Genomic DNA, 20947 nt, shown 5'->3' with positions numbered 1-20947 from the left:
CATTTTGTGAGGACAAGGCCTGTGTGTGTTTACTTGTGCATCCTCAACAGCTGACGCAGGGTCTGTCTGACCAAGGGTGAGCCCTCAACAGAGTATCATTAAATGAATAGGATGGAAGAAGAATGATAGTTCCCCGTGTGGGAGACACTGATGCTCTGTTGACTGTATCTGTTGAAGCAGGTTTCCTAGAGAGAAAAATGGAAGCATGCATCAGATGTAGTCATGGTCCTCCCTGGTTTCTGTTAAATCCAGGTTAACCCTGCTTGGTTACCCCAAGAGTGTCTCTTGGTTTCTGTACCCACACTTCATAAAGCTTATGTGGCTCTCAATACGACACATTTCAGCAGGCACGACTGTAGAAAAAAAGTTAAATCCTCAGAACATAATATGATAGTTTTTTAAAAATTGTACTGCGGGAGAAGTCTTAAGCTACATTCCACTTAAAACTGGTAAAATGTCACAATCCCATGTGAGCATTTGGGACAGGGGTGGGCAAACTTTTTGAATCGAGGGCCACAATGGGTTCTTAAACTGGACCGGAGGGCCGGAACAAAAGCATGGATGGAGTGTTTGTGTGAACTAATACACGTTAACACTGCTGCTGGTGAAGGAACGGAGGGGAGAGCAAGAGAACCCTCCGCTCTTTCGGCTCCACGGGCCGGATAGAACAGCCAAACGGGCCGGATCCGGCCCGCGGGCCGTAGTTTGCCCACGGCTGATTTGAGATGTGCTTCCCCGCTACTGGGGCTCTGAGAGTTATCGCCGCATATGCTCACTGTGGTGCTGCACCACCCAGTGCTGTGCTGGGTACATTCCCATGGTGTCGTTCATATTTAACCCTTTGTCCTGCCTAGGGTCTTACAATGTCTCAAGCCGAGAATGTTCCCATGAGGCACTGAATGCTTGTGGAGGATTTGCAAAGTGTATATGTTGCAATGCATGCAATCACTGTTGTGTCACAACTGCATTAATCATTGGATGACCATGAAGTGATGTTTTAAGAATTCAGCTTCTAGCCCCGGCTGGTGTGGCTCAGTTGGTCGGGTGTCATCCTGTGCACTGAAAGGTGCTGCTTCAATTACCCGTCAGGGCACGAGCCCGTGTTGCAGTTGTAGTCCCTTGCAGGAGGCAGCTAATGGATGTTTCGCTCTCACACCTCTGTTTCTTTCTTTCCCTCTCCCTTCCTCTCTCTCTAAAATCAATAAAAATATTTTAAAGGAAAAATAAAGAATTTAACTTCTAGCACATGGCCTGTTGCATATATATGCTTATTTTTTTTTAGTTTTAAATACATTTTTGGATTTGGAGTTAAGCATTATAATTTTTTCCCATTAAAGTAATGGAAAGTAGGCGCTTAGCACCTTTGCATGGAACATCTGGTTTCTAGGAATGCATTATTGACATTTAATAGGAGATGCCTCTACTTTATAAAGGTCATAAAATTTAATCACTATTAGTCCAAAAAAATAAAAAATTAATAAAAGATGCACGTATAGAAGGATGCTTATCACAGCTTTATTTTAAATGGCAAAATTTTATAAACCTAAATGGTTAACAATAGAGTATCTGTTAAATAAATTCTACTAGGCTGTATAATTAAATACTGTGCAATCATTTCAATCATGTTTTTTAAGAGATTTAATTACATGGGGAGTTCTTGAATTATACATGCACACAAAGATCAGCACAAAGTACATACCATGATGCAAATTTTATAAGAGAAAATATTCATATCCACAGAGAATAAACACTCTGAGAACTTACAGTAAAGGATTAACGTGGTTATCTCTGTGAGGGCAATGGATGAATTTAATTTTCCTCCTACTGTTTTCACAGAAAATCTCATATTTTCTTTAATGACAGTGTATTACATTGGTATTTTTTTTTAAAAGAATGCTATTTTTAAGAAATATAGGGGTTGAGGTGACTTTGGAAATAATAACAGTAGCAGCGGCGGCAACAGCTAACATTTACATAGCACCTAGCCCTGTGCCAGGTAATGAATGAAAAATGAGTTATGAGCACACACCGAACTTTGCCTCACACACAATCCAGTCTCTGCTCAGAGGGATGGTTTCCAGTTTAGAAAATCCATGAAGCCAGAAGTGTTTAGGCAAAGGTCAAGGTAAACAAGCTGATTTCGATGGGCACTCACATAAACCACACACAGTATTTAGATCTTGAGTAGTGGAAAGAATAGAGGGTTTGGGAGCAGCCAGACTTGGATTCAAATCCTACCTGTGCCACCTATGTCCTGGGTAACCTTGGAGGAGGATCTGAACCCTCTGAATCTCAGCTTACTCAGAGTAGAGTAAGAACACCTCGAAGTGGGAACAGCTATTATGAGAATTAAAGGTGTCAGCGTGTGAAAGTGCCTGACATATGGTTGGCGCTCAATCATTGCTTCTCCCCCTTCTCTTCAGTGCTAGTGACTGTCACTGTCCTCCTAGATTCTCTCTCCTTGATTATTAATCTTAACAGCAGATAAGCAAAAGAGTGCTTGGTTAAATTTGCGCCGTGTACAGAGATACATACTCATTAATATCTGCTGTGTATGGGAATGAGGAGTGGGAAAGAAGTATTGAATGGCTACGTGCCCCCAAAACTATGTTCTTACACGGACTTGTCTGCTTTGTCTTTTCAGCTTATCCACTCACCAAATGCCCTCCTCCCACCATCCTCCCCAATGCTGAAGTCGTCACAGAGAATGAAGAATTCAACATAGGTACCACCTCCCACACCATCGAGGAGGGGCCAGGTAGAGGTGGGGGCTGGCCAGCGGGGCTCATCTCTCCTCCTGTCCTTGGAGAGAAACAGTAGGCCCAGTGCAGGAGGGTTGGTATTCCATCAACTGAGTTTGCATCAAATATTCTCACTCTTGCTTTTAGCCACACCTGGGCAGAGAAACTAGGAAAGCTGTTTTTTACTGTTATTTAAATCAGTATGTTTTTGGGAAATAAATCCATGCAAAACACTATAAAAAGTTCTTGGGATGTTGAAACATTCTTAGGCTCAGCAAGGCTGGGCTGTGAGAGGGGAGCAGCAGTTGTCTGGGTCATTTGATTGGAGTTGAGCTAGTTCTTTGAGCCTGAGCAGAACACAACTCACCACTGATAGTCTCGCCTGGAAGTGGGTTTGAGGTACTAAGGGTTGCTGATCAGCCCTCACCTCTCTGGGGAATCCTCACGTTACTCTCTCTTTGGCCAGGTGACATCGTACGCTACAGGTGTCTCCCTGGCTTTACCTTGGTGGGGAATGAAATCCTGACCTGCAAACTTGGAACTTACCTGCAGTTTGAAGGCCCACCCCCAATATGTGAAGGTAACTGCACTGAGCCATGCCCTTATGGGTCTGGAGTTCCTCCAGAGTGCAGCCCTGGTGCTACTCCTCTCTGTAGTCCCTGCCCAGGAAGGAAGAGGCCACATAGCGAATGTTTGTTTGGATGAGTGAATGAGTGAGTGATTGTTCTAGATAGTTTCTCTACCCTGCTCCTAGGTCCAGGGCAAGGAATTGGCCATATGGCCACATTGATGTCTCTCTTCTTTTTATCTGCTGGCATTCATTGGAAATGTCACAGTGATCAGTGGAAGGAGGAAGTTCTTGGGCAGGGGTGTGTTCACACACCAACCTTGCCCTACTGGAGTGAAGATATGCTCAAGGCTCTGTGCTGAATTAGGCAAATGAGAGCCCATATTTGTCTTGACTCCAGTGTGAGGCCTTTGCAAAAGATGAATTCACTTCACTAATTTATCCCAACTAAGATCAAAAATAATGCTCTCTACTCACTTGCACATAGTAACTGCTCAGTATTGGCTATTATTATAATTACTAGTACGACTTCTGTTCTTAGTACTGTTACTACCAACAAGTATGTGGTAGCCTATGGAGAAACAAGTCACTTCTCCCCTACCTCTCAGGGAGCAAGAGTAGGGCAAATGCAGTGTGGATCACTAGTGAGGAGGAGAGCAGCCATCTGCCCGAGAATTAGGATTTTATTTCAGTTGAGCTGCCCCACCCACCACCAAAGCAGCCGGCCCCCAATGAAAGTGAACTTTAGCCTTCATTCTGTTCCAGAACCTCTTTGGTTTGCTCCAACTGGCCAGGCCTGCATCTCAGCAACATGGTAACAGGGACACAGAATCTGAGGTCACCCCTTAGAATCAGCGGTATAATGACGGGTGCTGGGGTCTCGTTTGAATGTGCTCAGATACCGGCTCTCCAATGGTTGCCTTTGCACCAGGGAAAAGCACACGTGTTGGTCTAGTTCCTCCTCCGTCTCATGTACCTGGTATTTCTCTTTCTTTCTCCAAGTGCACTGCCCAGCGAATGAGCTTCTGACAGACTCTACAGGTGTGATCCTGAGTCAGAGCTACCCTGGAAGCTACCCTCAGTTCCAGACCTGCTCCTGGCTGGTGAGAGTGGAGCCCGACTATAACATCTCCGTCACCGTGGAGTACTTTCTCAGTGAGAAGCAGTATGATGAGTTTGAGATTTTTGATGGTAAGTCAAATACTTCCTCATGCCCCACTTCAGATGACAGCTTGCTTTGGAACCCTAGATGTCTATGCTGCATCCTCCCAATTAGAGCTTTCCACGGGCCCCACATAATGTCTTCTCTACCACAGGAACCCCAATACCTTGGAAGCCGATGGGTTGTGTTGCCCAAGCAGCAGGGCTGCTTATACTGAAGCCTGGACCTGCTGCTGAACTCTTTCTCAGTCTAGCCCTCACTCAAAGCTAGCATCTTGAATGTCAACCAATGAATGGGTCATAGCAGTACCACCCAGGGAAGACTATGCTACCCGCAAACACCCAAAAGGAGTCTACCGACCATCTTGCTTCTTTCTTGGTGGTGGGAAGGAAGTGGTGCAATAACTTGCTTTTTAATTTGGAGTAAATGTCTCAACATACCCCATTCCCCTGGACCCTAAAAATTTCACCTGAAACTTTGTAGGATTTATCTCTTACCCTCTAGAGTATATGTCTTGCAAAGACAGCTGCACTAATTGTCCCTTCTGGCTCATCAGATCCAATTAATACAATGTCATCAATATAGAGCACCAATGTGTTCTATTCTGCAGGATGCCCAGATGGTCCACATCTCTTCATGCTGCATTATGCCAGAGAGCAGGAGAATTAACATAACTCTGAGGCAAGACCATGAGTGTATACACTTGTCTGTTGCACATGGATGCAAATTGCCTATGGTCCTTCTTTCTGATGGATGTTAAAAGGAATGCATTGCTAGATCAATAACTACATGTCATGTAACCAAGGCGATGTTAATCTGCTCTAACAAAGAGTAGATTGCATCTGGCATAGCTGCTGCAATGGAGGCTTCTACTTGGTTAGGTTTGTACTATGAGACCTTCAGCCATTTATAACCATCCCCACCTCAGACTCCCCTGCTCTAACAGAGGAGCCATGGTGGTGCTTTGAGTCCCCAGATATTGTGTATCCAAAAATCTTCGAACTATCTTGACATTCTCTTTTCTCCAATATTCAGTTATATGAGTAAATAGTGATAAGTCTTTTGGGAGGAAGAACTGAGAAAATCACTACTATATACAACTGATGTTGTTTTATAGAATCCTTTTTTATGGGCACCCAGCCTCTTCTTCAGCCAAAGTGTTCTGTAGCAAGAAGTAAAACCTGGCACACGTCTCCAAATTGGGAGATTATAACTTTCCACTGGGCTTAGCTTTCCTCACCCTTTTGATCATATATTCATGATCTGTTTTGTTCATATATTCACTTATGTCAGCCACCATCCATCTTCCATGTCCTGAGAGCTGTCTTCATAGATCCTGCAGGTCAGGCCCTCCAACTGCCATTCCAACCCTTGCTGTCCTTTTGGCAATTATTCCAACCTTGCTTCTTCTGACTATTAAGTGCTTCCACCTGGCCTCTGTATTCTAGAATCTTGTCATCCCCATCAATAATCACTGGGAAGCCAGGTGCTGGACAGCATCTCCTCCCATCAGTTGTGGCCTACAGAGGACTGTTCTTACTCAGGTGTCGATGATGCTGGTACTCACCCTCACCATGCATTCCTTATGGCTTTAGGACTTGGCTCGTCCTCCAGGTCCTGAGAACGTGGGCAGCTGTTGGGTGTTCTGGTCCGACATAGATCTGCAATGTCCTGGCATGCCATTCTCTGAGCCTTTTGACCTCTTCTTCATGGGTTGTCCCCGCAGTTCTGATGGCTCAGTTTTGTTTAATGTGGCCCATGACTTTCGCCAAGCTTGCAAGAGCTGTCTCAGCAGCATGTTAGAACCATCACTCAGGGCTCTTTCCAGGATGACAAATGAAGGGCATGGGAATCTCCAGCTTTATATTCTGCCTCCTGGAGCCAGCCCCTCAGGATGCACTCCCAGGCATGTAGGGAGGAAAAAGGAAGAGGGAGGCCTTTTTGGGAGAGTCTGGGAAAAGAAGGTGGGGAACTATGTTATTTGTGACATTGAGACCTGATGTTTCCTCTAGGTGTACTCATACATTCATCCGTAAATATTCTTTCTATATGGGAGGCACCGAGCTATTTTTAGTACGCACAAGAGAAGTGGGGTGGCACAGTGGAAGGAGTACCCAGGGGAAAACCAGCTCTTCCATGAACCAGCGGCTTGACCTTGGGCAAATTCCAGGGTGGCAAATAGTTTTATCTGAACTGCCAACTACTGTGGATTGGCAGTGGCTCCCTGGAGGAAGGGCTTAGGAGGAAGGGCACCTAGAGCAAGACCTGGATGCAGAGAGGAGTGGAAGAACAAATTAGTTGCTGACTCTGACCAAGTTACCCAGCCGCTCCGAGCCTTCATGCCTTCATCTGAGGAGGGAGAAGTCAGAAGTAGTGGCATGAAAGGGAGCAACTCTAGTATCTTTGATGGCTGTCAGTCTGAAATCCCGTGTCCTGTGCTCTCACCCCAGGTCCCTCAGGACAGAGTCCTCTGCTGAAAGCTCTCAGTGGGAATTACTCAGCTCCCCTGATTGTCACCAGCACAAGCAACTCTGTGTACCTGCGCTGGTCATCTGACCATGCCTACAACCGGAAGGGCTTTAAGATTCGGTACTCAGGTGAGTGAAATGTAAGGACTCGCGAGAATGGCCGAAGGCCATGAGCCCTTAAGTTTCTCACCCCAAACACCCAAATAAGCCATAGGCCATACCTTCAGCAGTGACAGAGCTCCGCCATGGGATAAGCAGCCTTCTCCTCTAAGTCTCTCTTACTGTGGCTGCACAAGTGCCCTGACATTTCCCCACCTCCCCTTTTCTGCTCCTTTCCCTTCCCTCTCATCTGATGGCCCTGCCAGCCTGTGACTGTGGAGAAGGTTATTTCATGTGTCTGATCTAATAATGCTGAAAGGTGATCACAGCCCTACCCCTGTTGAAATGCTAATGAAATTTCTTTAAAACTGAAAAACCCTAAGACATGGGTCTCCAACTGGCAAATGGTAGACAGGCAGCCCAGAGATGAGCTGTATTTTCAGTCCAGGGACCTCTTTCTGCTCTGCAAGCCATGTCTTCTAGGCAGAGTCAGAGCGAAGGCCATGCAGTCAGGTGGCCAACTGGGCAGCCATCTGCAGGGAGCATAGAAACATCCCTGAGATGTAAGGAGACGGAGAACATTGAATCTGTCTGAACCCCATGGTGGGAATCACTGTCTGCAGCTGGAAAGAAAACCTGATAAGCTGCTTGCTCCCCATTCTGAAGGGGAGTGGGTCCAGCGAACTGGGTTCTGTAGACTTGGAGGCAGAGACAAATTACTTAAGACCTAGGAGTCCCACCAGGCACCGGGTCCTCTCCGCACGCTTCCCCTGCCTGCATGTGGCCTGTATTCCAAATACATGTTGGACAAGTTCTAAGAGGATATTGGTTAGAAAGGATGTCAGATTACAGCCCGCTTGAGTTACCACTTGTCTTAGTCCATCTCTTCTCATGGGCTACCTACTTAGAAGACAAGCCCAAGCTTAGTGGGCCACTGACAGTCTTAAAGGGTCCTGGGGTATGGCTTCAGGGACCAGCAAGACCGATGAAGCCAAGGGGAGCTGGGAGGGGCAGGGCTTTTACTGTCTGAGCCCATCTCCTCTGCGAAGTTGACCCAAACTTCCTTCCCCCCCATGTATGCAAGAGGGTGGCCCCACGAACACTGTCACTAACCAGCTGAGTGACTATTCGACACATCACTTAACCTCTCCAGGCCTCAGTTGCCTCAGGACACAAAGAAACCTGAAGGTCCCCCTCAGGAAGATTCAGGCTGAGTTCCTAGCAGCTGCTCACGCAAAAGGGAAACATAGCCATTGAGTAGCAGTTCATTATGCTGGTTGCTAAACTAGGAACTGAAAGCCATTAAGGAGTTGCCCTTTCCATGATGTCTTTAAAGACTAACCACATGTTTGGAGGTAATGAGTCAGTTGTAATTACAATACATACGCCAAGTACAAAATGAATTAATCACACGGTGAAGCAATTAGCACTTAATTAAAATACAGTAGACTTGTGTAATTTCAAATGCCTCTATCACTGTGATTAAGTCTATTGTATAACTGAGAGCCTTGTTCTTGACTGAGGTAGACACGTAAATATGATATACACAGGACGCAGGTGGCAGAGGGAAGCACGTCTGGCGTGGAAGGAGGGCATTTAAGACACATTCGCCAGCAGAGGGGCACGAGGACCTCACCATGGGAGGACGTAGTAAGGGCCTGACACGCTCATTCCCCCTTAGCCCATGCCCCCCTGGGAGACCCAGCCAGGGACTCTCAGAGCAACAAGGGGCACTTACTTCTCTGAGGACCCCTCAGCAGGGTCTTTGATTGCAAGTTCTCTGCGGCTGGGATTTTTGTCTGTTTCTCACTTGTGTTCCCAGCACTTAGAACAGCACTAGGCACATAATGGACACTCCAGACCCATTTGTTGAATTAGTGAATGAAATAACTTAGAGCCATACATTGAGGGGATCGGGACTGTGGGTTCTATATGCTGACTGCCCCAGCTCCCTCTCCCTCGCCCTCCAGGACAGAACAAAGGAGGAGGACCAGTTATTGAGCACTGAGCTGGGGGCTTTCACAAACACAATCCTATTTAAATGCCCCAAAACCTATGGGTAAACATGACCCATCCCAGTAGACAGGCGAGGAGACTGGAGATGAATGAGCTTCAGGAGTGTGTCCGAGTCAGACCCGACTGACTCCATTGGTTCTGTTTCTGTGTCTCTGGGAGTTGATGGGATTCGAGAGCCTGAACTTAGCTGCACAGCTAAGGCCGAGAAGGGTACCCAATGCTTCATGTTTTCTCCCCTTCCTTTCCCTTCCCTTCCCTTCCCTTCCCTTCCCTTCCCTTCCCTTCCCTTCCCTTCCCTTCCCTTCCCTTCCCTTCCCTTCCCTTCCCTCCCCTCCCCTCCCCTCCCTTCCCCTCCCCTCCCCTCCCCTCCCCTCCCTTTCCTTCCCTTTCCTTTAACTGTTTGGCCATTTTTCAGTATCAGCCACTCAAGACCACTCAGATAGCAGTAGACTTGGCCATGGGGAAGACAGGGAAGTGGGGGAAGAATGGGGACGGTGAGTAGGAAGGAACATGTCTGTCTGTCTTCCCACCTGTGCGTGGTCCCCTGACCTCCTCCTCTTGTTCAGCGCCCTACTGCAGCCTGCCCAGGGCTCCACTGCACGGCTTCCTCCTGGGCCAGACCAGCACCCAGCCCGGAGGCTCCGTCCACTTTGGCTGCAATGCCGGCTACCGCTTGGTGGGACACAGCATGGCCATTTGTACCAGGCATCCCCAGGGCTACTACCTGTGGAGTGAGGCCATTCCTCTCTGTCAAGGTGAGAAGCAGGTGGGAAGGGATAACAGGTGTCTCTGATCCTACTCACATCTTGGGTTTGTCCCAGGTCCAATCATATCCACATGCAGGCTTCCTCATTGGTAATTAATTCATCCTCTCAGGAACCATAGATTGAAGATCCACAATATCTTTAGCCCTGGGGATATGCATATGCATAAAGCACAGTCTCAGTGTCTTCAGAGCAAGAGGGAGATGGGATTAGCCACATAGATGCAAAGTGACCGAGGAAGGAAGGGCTGTGTCAGGAGTAGAAGCCACGTTGAAGAGCCAGAGGTGAGAAGGGACCTACCTCCTCCTGGACGGCTAGGGAGGCCTCCAGAAGAAGCACGCTTGGGCTCAGGCTCAGAGAGCAAGCAGGTTGGGCCCAGGCATTGGCAAGGAAAACATGCTAGCCAACAGCAAGAGCATTTGTCAAAGCGCAGAACTGAGAGAAACAAGGCATGGGAACCAGCTGGGGCTGGCCGAAGCACCAGGTCGGAGAGGAGAGGAGGGAGGAAAACAGGGTGGAACAGTGTCCATCAGCATTCTCAGCCACCAGCCATCAGGCCTTCGATGTGCACCAGGCAGTTTGCATGTGTTGCCTTTGATAATTTATGGGATTATTTTTCCTTAAAGTAATATACATTCAGACTAGTAATCTGAAGGAAAAAAAACACGTACAGATAATACCAAAGAAAAAAGTGAAAATGACCTATAATCCCACCAATTGAGATCACCACTGTTAACATGGAACACGTTTCTTTTCGTCTTTTATACACTGTTTACAGAAATGGCACCATCAATATCCAGAACTCTCGCTATTAACATCTATCATATATTCAAATACACTTCCTCATCATTATTCTCAGTGGTTGCATAGCATTGTGGGAAAACTGACATTTATTCAAGTCTTTTATTGTTGGCCATTTGAATTTTTTTTTTTTTTTTGCTATTGTAAGTGCTGCTATTAAAATTTTTATAATTCCATTGTTATGAACATCCACATTTATTTCTTAAAATGAATTCCCCAAAATGAGATTGTTAAATCATAACCTATGCGAAATCTACAGCTGTTGATACTTATTGCCCTCCTGAAAGTTGTCTTTTCTCCTACATTCTCATCATTATGTACCACATTAAAAACAGAAAAGACCCTTGCCAGTGATAGAGGCAAACACAGGAAATCACAGTGATGTTTTATGTTCTCGTTCTTTGGTCCCCAGCGTGGGCCACACTTTTAATGCTATCTCATCTCTGACCCTCTCCGCCTTCTGCCTGGGCCCGGGCCTTCTCAAAGACCCGAAACAGTGTGTCATTAGAATTCTGTTTGATGCCCTAAGCAAAGGTCACGGAGAATGGACTGTCCACAAGTGGCAAATGGCACTTGGCTTTGGTCTTCCCGTTTCTAACTGTATCGGGCATCATCTTTTTCCAGAGCTTTTATTGAAACTGACCTTGTCTCTCAGGTCTTTTATCTTTTATCACTTCCCCGAATTAAGCCCCTCTAGGCTCTGTCCACTCATCCTCGTTATGCTCTGTGCTTCTCCCCATCCCTACTCAGGCTTCCCTTTGCCGCCCTCCCTCCCAGCCATTCCCTCGGTGCTCTCTGGACTCCTGGCTCCATGGCCAACAAGCATACACCCTTGGTCCCTTCCCAGAGGGCTCTGTTCACTTCCTCCCTCCACAGAGACCGTGGCTCTCCTCTGAGAACAGGGATGCTGTGTCCCTTTCCAGAGGTGCGTGTCAGCATCCATGTCCCGCATAGCCCAGGGCGCTCTTCCCGTTCGCCATTGCTGCTTCCAGACCAGGACTTCTCCACCAACAACTAAACCCATTTAAAGAGTCAATGTTGCCTAATGTTTTCTCTCCCCTCCCCAGCCCTTTCTCTCACAACATATCCTCTCCCTTAGGGATATTATTCCACCACAAGTTCCACAATCTGTCCCCTCCTCTCTGACCCACAGGAAGTGTCCCTCTTACCTGGGTCTTGGGGGACTGCGCTTTGACATGGAGATCAGGAAACAGGCTTTTAGTCTCTCAGAAGTTACCTTTTGTCTTCTTGGTTATCCACAGGAGAAAGGCAGGCCGGGGCAGAGGGAAGTGGCTGCTGCCCGCTGCCTTCACTCTCTGCCTCCAGATTGACTCCCATGCAACAAGGCAGTGGGACTCTAAGTGTTTCTTCCCGAAAGGTTCCAGGAAACAAAGCAGTCGGTTGAAAAGATATGACAGTTTCGCTAACCCGGTACCATTGAAGGGGCTCGACTTGCTGTTCAGGCATTGAAAGATCATCATATTCAGATGCTCTCTTACTTCCTCATTCCCTCCATTCCTGACCCTCCTCTTTTGTCCAATATTTGTCCACATCGAATCTTTGAATCATTCCTGTCTTGGTATTTTAACCCCACTCCCTCTGGACAGTCCATCGTTCTCCATTTTATTACCATAATGGAGTCCTTGCCCTATTCCTCTTCTTGGTTCTAGAAATTCTCGTAGCATCGGCATCATTGTTAGCCAGTGTGAATGGGATTTACTTCTGCTCGAGCTTCGTCCAACTCTGAGGGAAGGCGGCCTCAGCTCTAGCCTAGGTGCAGAAGTAGGGGTGGATGAGGGGCAGTAGTGGGCACCCTGATTAGTATCACATCTGTAAGAGCTCCTGAACTGTCAAGGGGCAAGCAGGGCTTGTAAGTGTTCATTTCTTTCAAAGACCACACAGGCTACTCTTGCCTAAGTAATGTATGTTTCTCCCATAAACATCGGGTTGCCCCTGCTCCTTATAAAACAGTGATCTTGGTCATGCCCAGCTGTCATCTTGAGATTTCTTCTTCATACTCCTGAGTCAGCTCTATCATTGTTTATATCTCACATCTTGCCCTTCGTTGGTTTTTATGCTCTTTTTGATGGAGTATATAGCCTTAAGGAAATTCCTCAGAAAAGGTTCATGAGAGATCAATGTTATAAGTCTTTAAATATCTGAAAATATCATTATGTTTACCCTCACACATGCTAGGTATGTTGACTGGGTAAAATTATATGTTAAAGTAATTTCCTTCAGAAATTTAAAGGTATTGTTGTGTTATCTTTGGACATCCATTGTTGCTGATGGGAAGTCTGATGATGAGCTGATTCTCATTCCTTCACAGGGATGTTCTCTCTCTCTCTCTCTCTCTCTCTCTCTCTCTCTCTCTCTCTCTCTCTCTCTCTCTCTCTCTCGGAATTTCTCCATCTTTGGTCTTCTGAAATTCCATGACAGTGAACCTTAGAAGGTTCTCTTTGCATCCCTTTGGCTCCCTTTCATTCTGGAGACTTGTGTGTCTCTTCAGCTCTGGGAAATTTCCATCTGTGATAATTCCAGCCCCTCCCCTTGCTCTGTTCTCTTTCTGGAACTCTGGCCCATTAGATGTTGGATCTCCTGGATTGGTCCTCTGTGCTTTCAGCCTTTTCTAATCATTTTTAGTTTTTGTCTTTTTGGTCTATAGTCTCAGAAATTCCCTTTCATTTTAATCTCCAGCGCTTCTATTGAATGCTTATTTTGGTTATCATATCTTTTAAAATAAAAAGACCTCTTTCTTGTTCTTTTTTTTCCCAAAGCACTCTGTTCTCGTGTAACAAATATAGTATGTCGTCTTGATTTTCTCAAGATACACTAGCCAGAGCTTAAAGATTATATATCTTCAATTTCCTGAGTTAGCTCTGCCTCCTCAGGGAGACATTTTCCCCTGTTTTCAATCTTATATTTATGTGTTTTGTGCTGCTGTTTTTCTTCATATGTATAGTGAGCCTTGCTTGTCCATATTTTAAAGTAAAAGCTAGGTTGATTTTTTTTCAGGCAGCAGATGTGAGCTACCTTTGTTGTTAATACATATAGATACCTTCACCCATCAGGTCTCCCCTATGAACAGGAAGTTGAACTGTGTATGATGTAGAGATGAGCAGGCAGAAGGGCAGCCTGTAGGCTGTGAGAGCCCTTCAGTCCTAGAATTGAAAAAGCTTTATGCTGGGGTGCCAACTCACACTGCAGCAGCCTTAATTCTCTCAAGGGAGTTTTTTTGGGGGGTTTTGGTTTTCTGTTTCTGTTTGTTCTTGTTTGTTCCTCAAATGGGAGAGAAAACCCTCTCTATTTAGTGTGAAGAACACACGCCTGAATGCCTCTGCACTGTATTCGTGGGAAGGGACAGAGAACCCGTCTCACCCCATAGCTCCCTCCCATGTACTCAGTTTGGTCTACAGAGTCTTGGCACCATTTAATCCAGCAGAACACTTCTAGCTGCACTTTGTCTTCCGAAATTCTTTTTGAACTCTCCTCTGCTGGTGATCCTCATAATTTTTTTGTTGCTATGAAGATTTTCCACCCTAGCCGGTTTGACTCACTGGATAGAGCGTGGGCCCTTGGACTGAAGGGTCTTGGGTTTGATTCTGGTCAAGGGCATGTACCTTGGTTGCAGGCTCAATCCTCAGCCCCAGTTGAGGCACATTCAGGAGGCAACCAATCAATGTGTCTCTCTCACATTGATGTTTCTCTCTGTGTGTTTCTCCCCATCCCTTTCACTCTCCCTAAAAAAAAAAAAAAAATCAGTGGAAAAGTATCCTCTGTTGAGGATTAACACAACAACAAATACGATTTTTCTTTTGTTAGTATTCATTATAATTTTATTAGGGTGTCAGGGGAGAAGAAAGGTAAATATGTTCTCAGAACACTATTTGAATCAGACATGTTCATGACCTTCTTCCCTTTGCTAGCTCTTTCCTGTGGGCTTCCGGAGGCTCCCAAGAATGGAATGGTGTTTGGCAAAGAGTACACCGTGGGGACCAAGGCTGTGTACAGCTGCAGCGAAGGCTACCACCTGCAGGCAGGTGCCGAGACCACCGCAGAGTGTCTGGAGACAGGCCTGTGGAGCAACCACAACGTCCCTCCCCAGTGTGTCCGTGAGTCCTTGGGCAGGGGAGGCAGGTGTAAGGAGGGCTGGGTAAGGAGCTGAAAAGATTCCTGCAAGGAGTGAGCTAAAGACCCAGGGATGGGAAGAAGCATGAACATGGAGGTTGGGGATTCAGGGAGCAGAGACAGGTGAATAGTGTCATCTACCAACTTTTTGAAAATAATTTCAAGTCATTGATAACCATTGCACCCTGAGTTGCTCCCATAAAGCACCATAGAATTTAGGAGTGATCTGCTCCACTTCCTTTTAGGTGGAAAAACTGTAAGACCGTTTGCACGAATGTACTTTGATCACAAAACTCTAAAATGGCAGAGGTACAGTTCGAGTTTAAGGCCAAAGTCATAAAGTCACAACTAAATGGGCCGTGTGTCTTTCTTTTGTTTTGTTTCTTTGGCCTATAGTATGATTTATAAAAATTACTCATTGTCCTCTAACACTTTAAAATCAGGAAATTTTATGTAAAAATTCATATTTGTAGTTTTTCTTTAAAAATGAAGATCTGACCAAATAGAACTTGCAGCCTCACATCCAACAGTCAGCATCGACCGAATACCACCTCCCTTCTTTGGTGGGGGTGCAGGTCTGCTGGTCCACATTCGCCACATTCCCACCCAGCCCAGTTCATGCATTACCAGACCTGCCTGGGGACTGGAGACTCTTGGATTCATTATTGTCTGCCAGTCCCCAGCTATGGACTCGTGCCAATGTGTCTTACACAATTAATTAATGAATCCTCCTCGCCACTCCTTGTCTACCCAGCTGTGACCTGTCCCGATGTCGGTGGCATCGGGGTGGAACACGGCCGATGGAGGCTCATCTTTGAGACGCAGTACCAGTTCCAGGCCCAGCTGATGCTCATCTGTGACCCTGGCTACTACTACACTGGGCAGAGAGTCATCCGCTGTCAGGCCAATGGCAAATGGAGCCTCGGGAACTCCATGCCCACCTGCCAAAGTAAGCCCAGGACGGGAGGGTGGGCAAGTTTGGCTCAGTGCCTCCTACCTGAACTGTCTCATGTGTAGGGAAGGGGAGAAGAGGGGTATCACCTGGGATTACAACGTACCCCTTTTTTAATACACACCTAGAATCAGGAGCCGGGGAGATGCTTACTACTTTAAGGAAATACTTCTTAGCATCTTGTCATCTTATTAAAAAGCTGCCTTTGGCAAGGTGAGCATCCACTAATTTATTTATTCAGCACTCATGCCAGGTACTAAAGAGTTATGAAGATAAAAGTTTGTGGTTCCTGCCCGCAAGGAGCTTGTCATCCACTGGAGAGGCAGACAAATAAGGACGCAGTGATAATGGGGTGTGAAAAGACCTGGAAGGGGAGTGTGTGCAGGAGGAATGGGCATAGCACAAGGGACAGGCCACATAAGTGTGTCTGCCGCAACTTCTCCATGGCAACCTGTTTTTCTTCAGTTCTTCACAATAGTTTCAAAATTCAGGGCCCCTGGGAAGCCACTCTAGGACAGAGGTTTATCAGGGAGTGCTCCTGGGACCCCTCCCTGTGGAAGGGAAGGGAATGGGACTAGGAGGCAGAGGAGTGGGCTCTGGTACAGCAGTGGTGAAGGTCTCAGCTGACCCACGGGGAGCTCTGAAGCTGGGGTGGCCCTGCAGAATTGTCACAGTTGTCCCACGGTGCCTTTGTACCTCTACCCTGACTAAGCATTAGGTGCAAGCTGCCGCAGGGAGAGAGCATGTCTTTAGGTGGGAGGACTCTTCACCCAAGGCAACCTGAAGAGGGCCAGCAGCTGAGGGTCTGTGCCAGCAGCTGGGGAAATAGATCCTTCCATCCCGAATGGGGGTCTCTGTGGCTCACCGCAGCATCCACTACAGTGGAGTGCACTCATGACATTTACCTAGTCAATAAGGAGTGTGTTTGTAAAGGAAGTGGTGAAGATAGCCTGTCAGTGAGCCCTGGGAAGTTCGAGACGAAGAGGAGTGGTGTCTTCCCAACACCTATGATCCAAGACACTGTTGTCTTATCAGCCAAGTGCAGACTCCATGGTAGAATATAACCATGCATGTGGCCAAGTAAGAGTCATGAGCCTGAAACAGCCGATGACAGTGAAGGGGCTCACATTCCAACGCAGCCTTAGCTATTGGGTCTCACCCCATATGCCAGCCGGTGGCTACCTGCAGTGCTGAGCTCAGCAGAAATTATAAGGAAATTGATCTGCAGTGTCTGCTGAGAACACCAAGGAGCAGGCCACTGAATTGCTGTTTCTCTAGTCGGGTGGTTCCTCAGCAGAGTGCACTTCTGACCACCTGACTTTTTAAATGCACGTGCCTGGGCCAGAGGTCGTGAGTCACGGGTGCAGAGTGCAGCCTGGGCATTTTTAAAGCTCCTTGGGTGCTTCTAGCAGCACCTCAGTCGAGAATCTCTGCTCCAGTGCAACATCACACAAAGCACAGTCATGACCCATATTCTAGTCATGAGTCCCAGCAAAGTAAGGCTAGGCAGATCCTCTTTTTGTCATATTCTTGCTAATCAGGAACAGCACGTGTCCCTCCTCTTCAACCAGGCAACCTGAAGAGGGCCAGCAGCTGAGGATCTTTGCCAGCAGCTGGCTTACCGAGCATTTTGTTATCCTTTTAGTCATCTCCTGTGGAGAACTCCCCATCCCACCCAATGGGCACCGCATCGGGACGCTGTCTGTCTACGGGGCAACAGCCATCTTCTCCTGCAATTCTGGATACACGCTGGTGGGCTCCAGGGTGCGGGAGTGCATGGCCAATGGGCTCTGGAGTGGCTCTGAAGTCCGCTGCCTTGGTGAGCGACCTCCCCAGGCCTATCCTGCCCTCTGTTCCCCTCTCAGGACAGGTTACATCTTTCCAAAGTGGGATCCCAGTCTTAGAACAGTACCGTTTTACCTACTTCCCTAAAATGCCTCATCCAAACACCAGCTATTGGGCATCCACCATGACTAAAATCCTAAACTAGCTCCTCTTGAGGCACCCAAAAGGATGAGAACAACTTAAAGTCTGAAGAGACAAGTCTTTGAGGGGTTCTCATTCTGCTCAAACACACTGCCCCTTCTTATTGGCCCCTGAGTGATGGGGGAAGCCCAGGTGTCCACCTGCAGGGCAACGTACAGAGACACAGCCCTGTGACAGACCTAAAACACCTTATATATGATGTAGTAGCAAATTTACACCTATGTGTATTTTACATATATAATATAGAAATATATTTCAGTTACTTGCTTATTCTATACCTTATATATATAAAATGAACAATGTTAAACTCATAAAGAAATGAAAAACCTGACATACAAAGAACCAAGTCATTATTTCCCGCATGGTTCGCTCGTCCCCTGCCTAAACCTTAGCCTAAGGCTCTCTCCCCTCTCACTCCTCACTTGGACACCTCAAGTGCAAAGGAGAGTCCCAGCTGCACAAACCGAATAGCACAGGTTGGACAGTCTGTTCCAGCGTGCCCCGTGCTTCCCTCCCTCTGTCTCTGGCCCGTGTCGTGTTCACACAGAGCCAAGGATGCGAGTGGAAATGCTAGGAGTATGCTCTACCCAATCCCCATTGAATAAAGATAACGCCCCTGGGTTGACATCTTCTATGTGCCTTGCCACTCAAGGAGAAGGAAAAATGGATTTACATAGTTATTCTCTACACAACCAGGCTTTGACTGCCTCACTGTAGACCACTATGCCCTCCATTTGGTAGATGCTCAGTTGATGAGAAAAAATGGGGCCGATGTGTGTATGCAGGGAGGTAACAATGATAATTTCTCACCTGCATCTAGACACAGAAACTAAGGGTCCGACATGGATGGTCATATGGGATGCAACCTTGAAATTGGGTTGCCAAGTCTTCAACACCATTTCTATCATGTCTAGGCTGCCTGAAGTCACTCCTGGTCGGCTACTCTCAGGGGGAAGTGGGAAAACAGTGGGTGGCTGGGTAACTTGGTCCTTTTTCCCACCATCCCTGTCTCCGCCAACCCTGACCAAGCCCCACCTAAACTAGCTTCTCTTGAGGCACCCAAAAGAATGAGAACAACTTAAAATCTGAAGAGACAAGTCTTTGAGGGGTTCTCATTCTGCTCAAACACACTGCCCCTTCTTACTTTCTGTAAGTTCCTCTTTGATTTATACTCTTTCCCTGTCCCCCATCAAAGCCGGACACTGTGGGACCCCTGAGCCCATTGTCAACGGACACATCAATGGGGAGAACTACAACTACCGGGGCAGCGTGGTGTATCAGTGCAACGCCGGCTTCCGCCTGATCGGCATGTCTGTGCGCATCTGCCAGCAGGATCATCACTGGTCGGGCAAGACCCCTTTCTGTGTGCGTAAGTATGTTACCCACTCTCCCTAGTCATGGGCTCAGATTCAGCGTGGACTTTCTCCCTTGTCCTCTTGGTTAGGTTAGCAGAGGTTTAGCATACTTTTTTTTAATCCTTTATTGTTTAAAGAATTACATATGAATCCTTTTTCCCCCATTGACCTCTCCCCACTCATTCCCACCCCCAGCCCCCAGCACAAGCCCTCACCCCCCTACTGACTGTGCCCATGGGTTATGCTTATATGCATGCATGCTTTTTACAAAGATGCAATTACTTTGAATTTTCTGCATATCACTAATTATTGCTTTCACCTTTATTATTTCTTCCCTTGTGATTTCTTTGGGTTAACTTTTTTATTCATTTTTTATCTGTTGAGTTGGGAATTTAATTCACTTACTTTCATTCCTTCATTTTTATTGCATGTCGTGGATATAAGTATGTAGGACTTTGAAATTTCTTCTGGTCACTATTCTAATCATATCCCGTAGATTACAATAATTCATGTTTTATTATTTATCAGAAATTTTGCAATTTTAGTATTAATTTCCCCTTTCACCCAGAAATTTTTATATAGAAGAGTATTTTTTTAATTCCGGTGAAGGACTTTTTACTTTTTATTGTTTTTTTAGTTCTAATTTTATTGCATTGTACATAATATCCTATTTCTTAGAATTTACTGATGATCTCTTTGTGGCTTAATATTTGATCAGTTGTTATGAGTGTCCCATGTACATTTGAGAAGAAAGTATATTAAGGTGTAAATTTCTTATATAGTCATGAGATGTGCCTTATTGATTATGTTGTTTATGCTTTATGTACACTTATTTTTTGTCCGCTTGACCTATTTTGTTCTGAGAAGTGTGTTTTAAAGTTTTCTATTATTAGTGTGCTTCTATTTTTCCTTGCATTTCCTGTATTTTATGCTACATACAGGTAGTCGCTGTATTATTTGGTGCATAGATATTCATAATTATGATATCTGCATTATAGATTGTGGTTTTAGCCTTTAAAAATGCCTTCCCTGTCACTTGTAATATTTTTTATTTGAATTGTACTTGTGCCTGATTTTAGGCTTATAGTATTTACTTTCATCCTTAACATCACAAACACCATTTTGTTCTTATAACATTTTAATGCCATTAGCTTTCATGTATGGACTATACAATAATCAATGAGCCTGTTCTGCTTCCCGGTCCTCACTCCTTTCCCCTTCCATCTTTCGTTGCATTATTTCTACTTTGTCAGAACATAAAAGGTTTATTATAGTGTTTATGTAATATCGCTGTGCCCTTCTCCCTACCTTCATTTTACTCCTGGGTCTACCATTACATATATGAAAAGCTCACCAGTGCAGCCGAAGTTTGCTCAGTTACTTCCTAGCTGGATCAAGCTGAGTCTCTAGTGGATTCCTCAATAATGCCTCCTTTGCGTAATGTTCCCCAAGTTCTTGCTTGTTTAAAACTGTTATCTGAACCTTAAAACCTGAAGGATAGCTGGATTGTACATAAAATCCTTGGTCACTATTCCTTTCTTTGACTTTCTTAAATACCTCTTGGTAAATTACAATTTCATAACATTCTCTCTCTTATAATTTAGTCTTTCTTTCTGAGGTAATTTTGTCTTTTTCTCCAGTTCTTTCCAGCATGTCATCAATTACCTTTTAATTTTCTCCCATGTTTTCTCCATGTCTTGCTTTAGTTTTTTTTATTTTCTGATTCTTAAGATGGTTTTTCATATCTCCAAATGCTTATGTATTAATATTTAATTCAGTTTAGAGTGTTGTTACAGTTTTCTTATGTTTCATGTGTTTTGTTTTTGATGAGGAGATTTTCATCAACCGAGATGTTTTGATTTCTTTCTGTTTTCTTTTTATCATAGTTCTGTATAGATTTAGGCTGA

The 20947-nt window shown here is 45.7% G+C and overlaps 2 protein-coding genes across 2 annotated transcripts in view; both read left to right on the top strand.

The window, feature by feature from the left end:
• Positions 1 to 4171: 4171 nt before the first annotated feature.
• On the top strand, positions 4172 to 11637 carry LOC118675059 (CUB and sushi domain-containing protein 2-like). The gene is made up of 5 exons (XM_036347194.1): positions 4172 to 4178; positions 4312 to 4500; positions 6922 to 7068; positions 9621 to 9809; positions 11612 to 11637. The coding sequence occupies exons 1-5, from the start codon at positions 4172 to 4174 to the stop codon at positions 11635 to 11637; spliced, it is 558 nt and encodes a 185-aa protein (XP_036203087.1).
• Positions 11638 to 14558: 2921 nt separating this feature from the next.
• The window catches only part of LOC118676578 (CUB and sushi domain-containing protein 1-like), a 40659-nt gene continuing 34270 nt past the window's right edge, over positions 14559 to 20947 (top strand). Inside the window, exons 1-4 of the mRNA XM_036350719.1 lie at positions 14559 to 14731; positions 15502 to 15696; positions 17345 to 17518; positions 18881 to 19054. Of these exons, the coding sequence (XP_036206612.1) occupies positions 14584 to 14731; positions 15502 to 15696; positions 17345 to 17518; positions 18881 to 19054 (691 nt within the window). The 5' untranslated portion in view covers positions 14559 to 14583. The remainder of the gene's footprint in view (positions 14732 to 15501; positions 15697 to 17344; positions 17519 to 18880; positions 19055 to 20947) is intronic.

This window comes from Myotis myotis, unplaced genomic scaffold (assembly GCF_014108235.1).
Source record: "Myotis myotis isolate mMyoMyo1 unplaced genomic scaffold, mMyoMyo1.p scaffold_m19_p_2, whole genome shotgun sequence".
Taxonomy (NCBI): Eukaryota; Metazoa; Chordata; class Mammalia; order Chiroptera; family Vespertilionidae; genus Myotis; species Myotis myotis.
The sequence above is the reverse complement of the archived record's forward strand: the minus strand, read 5'-3'. Positions and strand labels throughout refer to the sequence as shown.

Coding starts and splice junctions, on each gene's coding strand:
- LOC118675059 (XM_036347194.1), top strand. Junction 7,069..9,620: donor CTTTAAGATTCGGTACTCAG/GTGAGTGAAATG, acceptor CCTCTTGTTCAG/CGCCCTACTGCAGCCTGCCC. Junction 9,810..11,611: donor GGCCATTCCTCTCTGTCAAG/GTGAGAAGCAGG, acceptor TGCTGCTTCCAG/ACCAGGACTTCTCCACCAAC.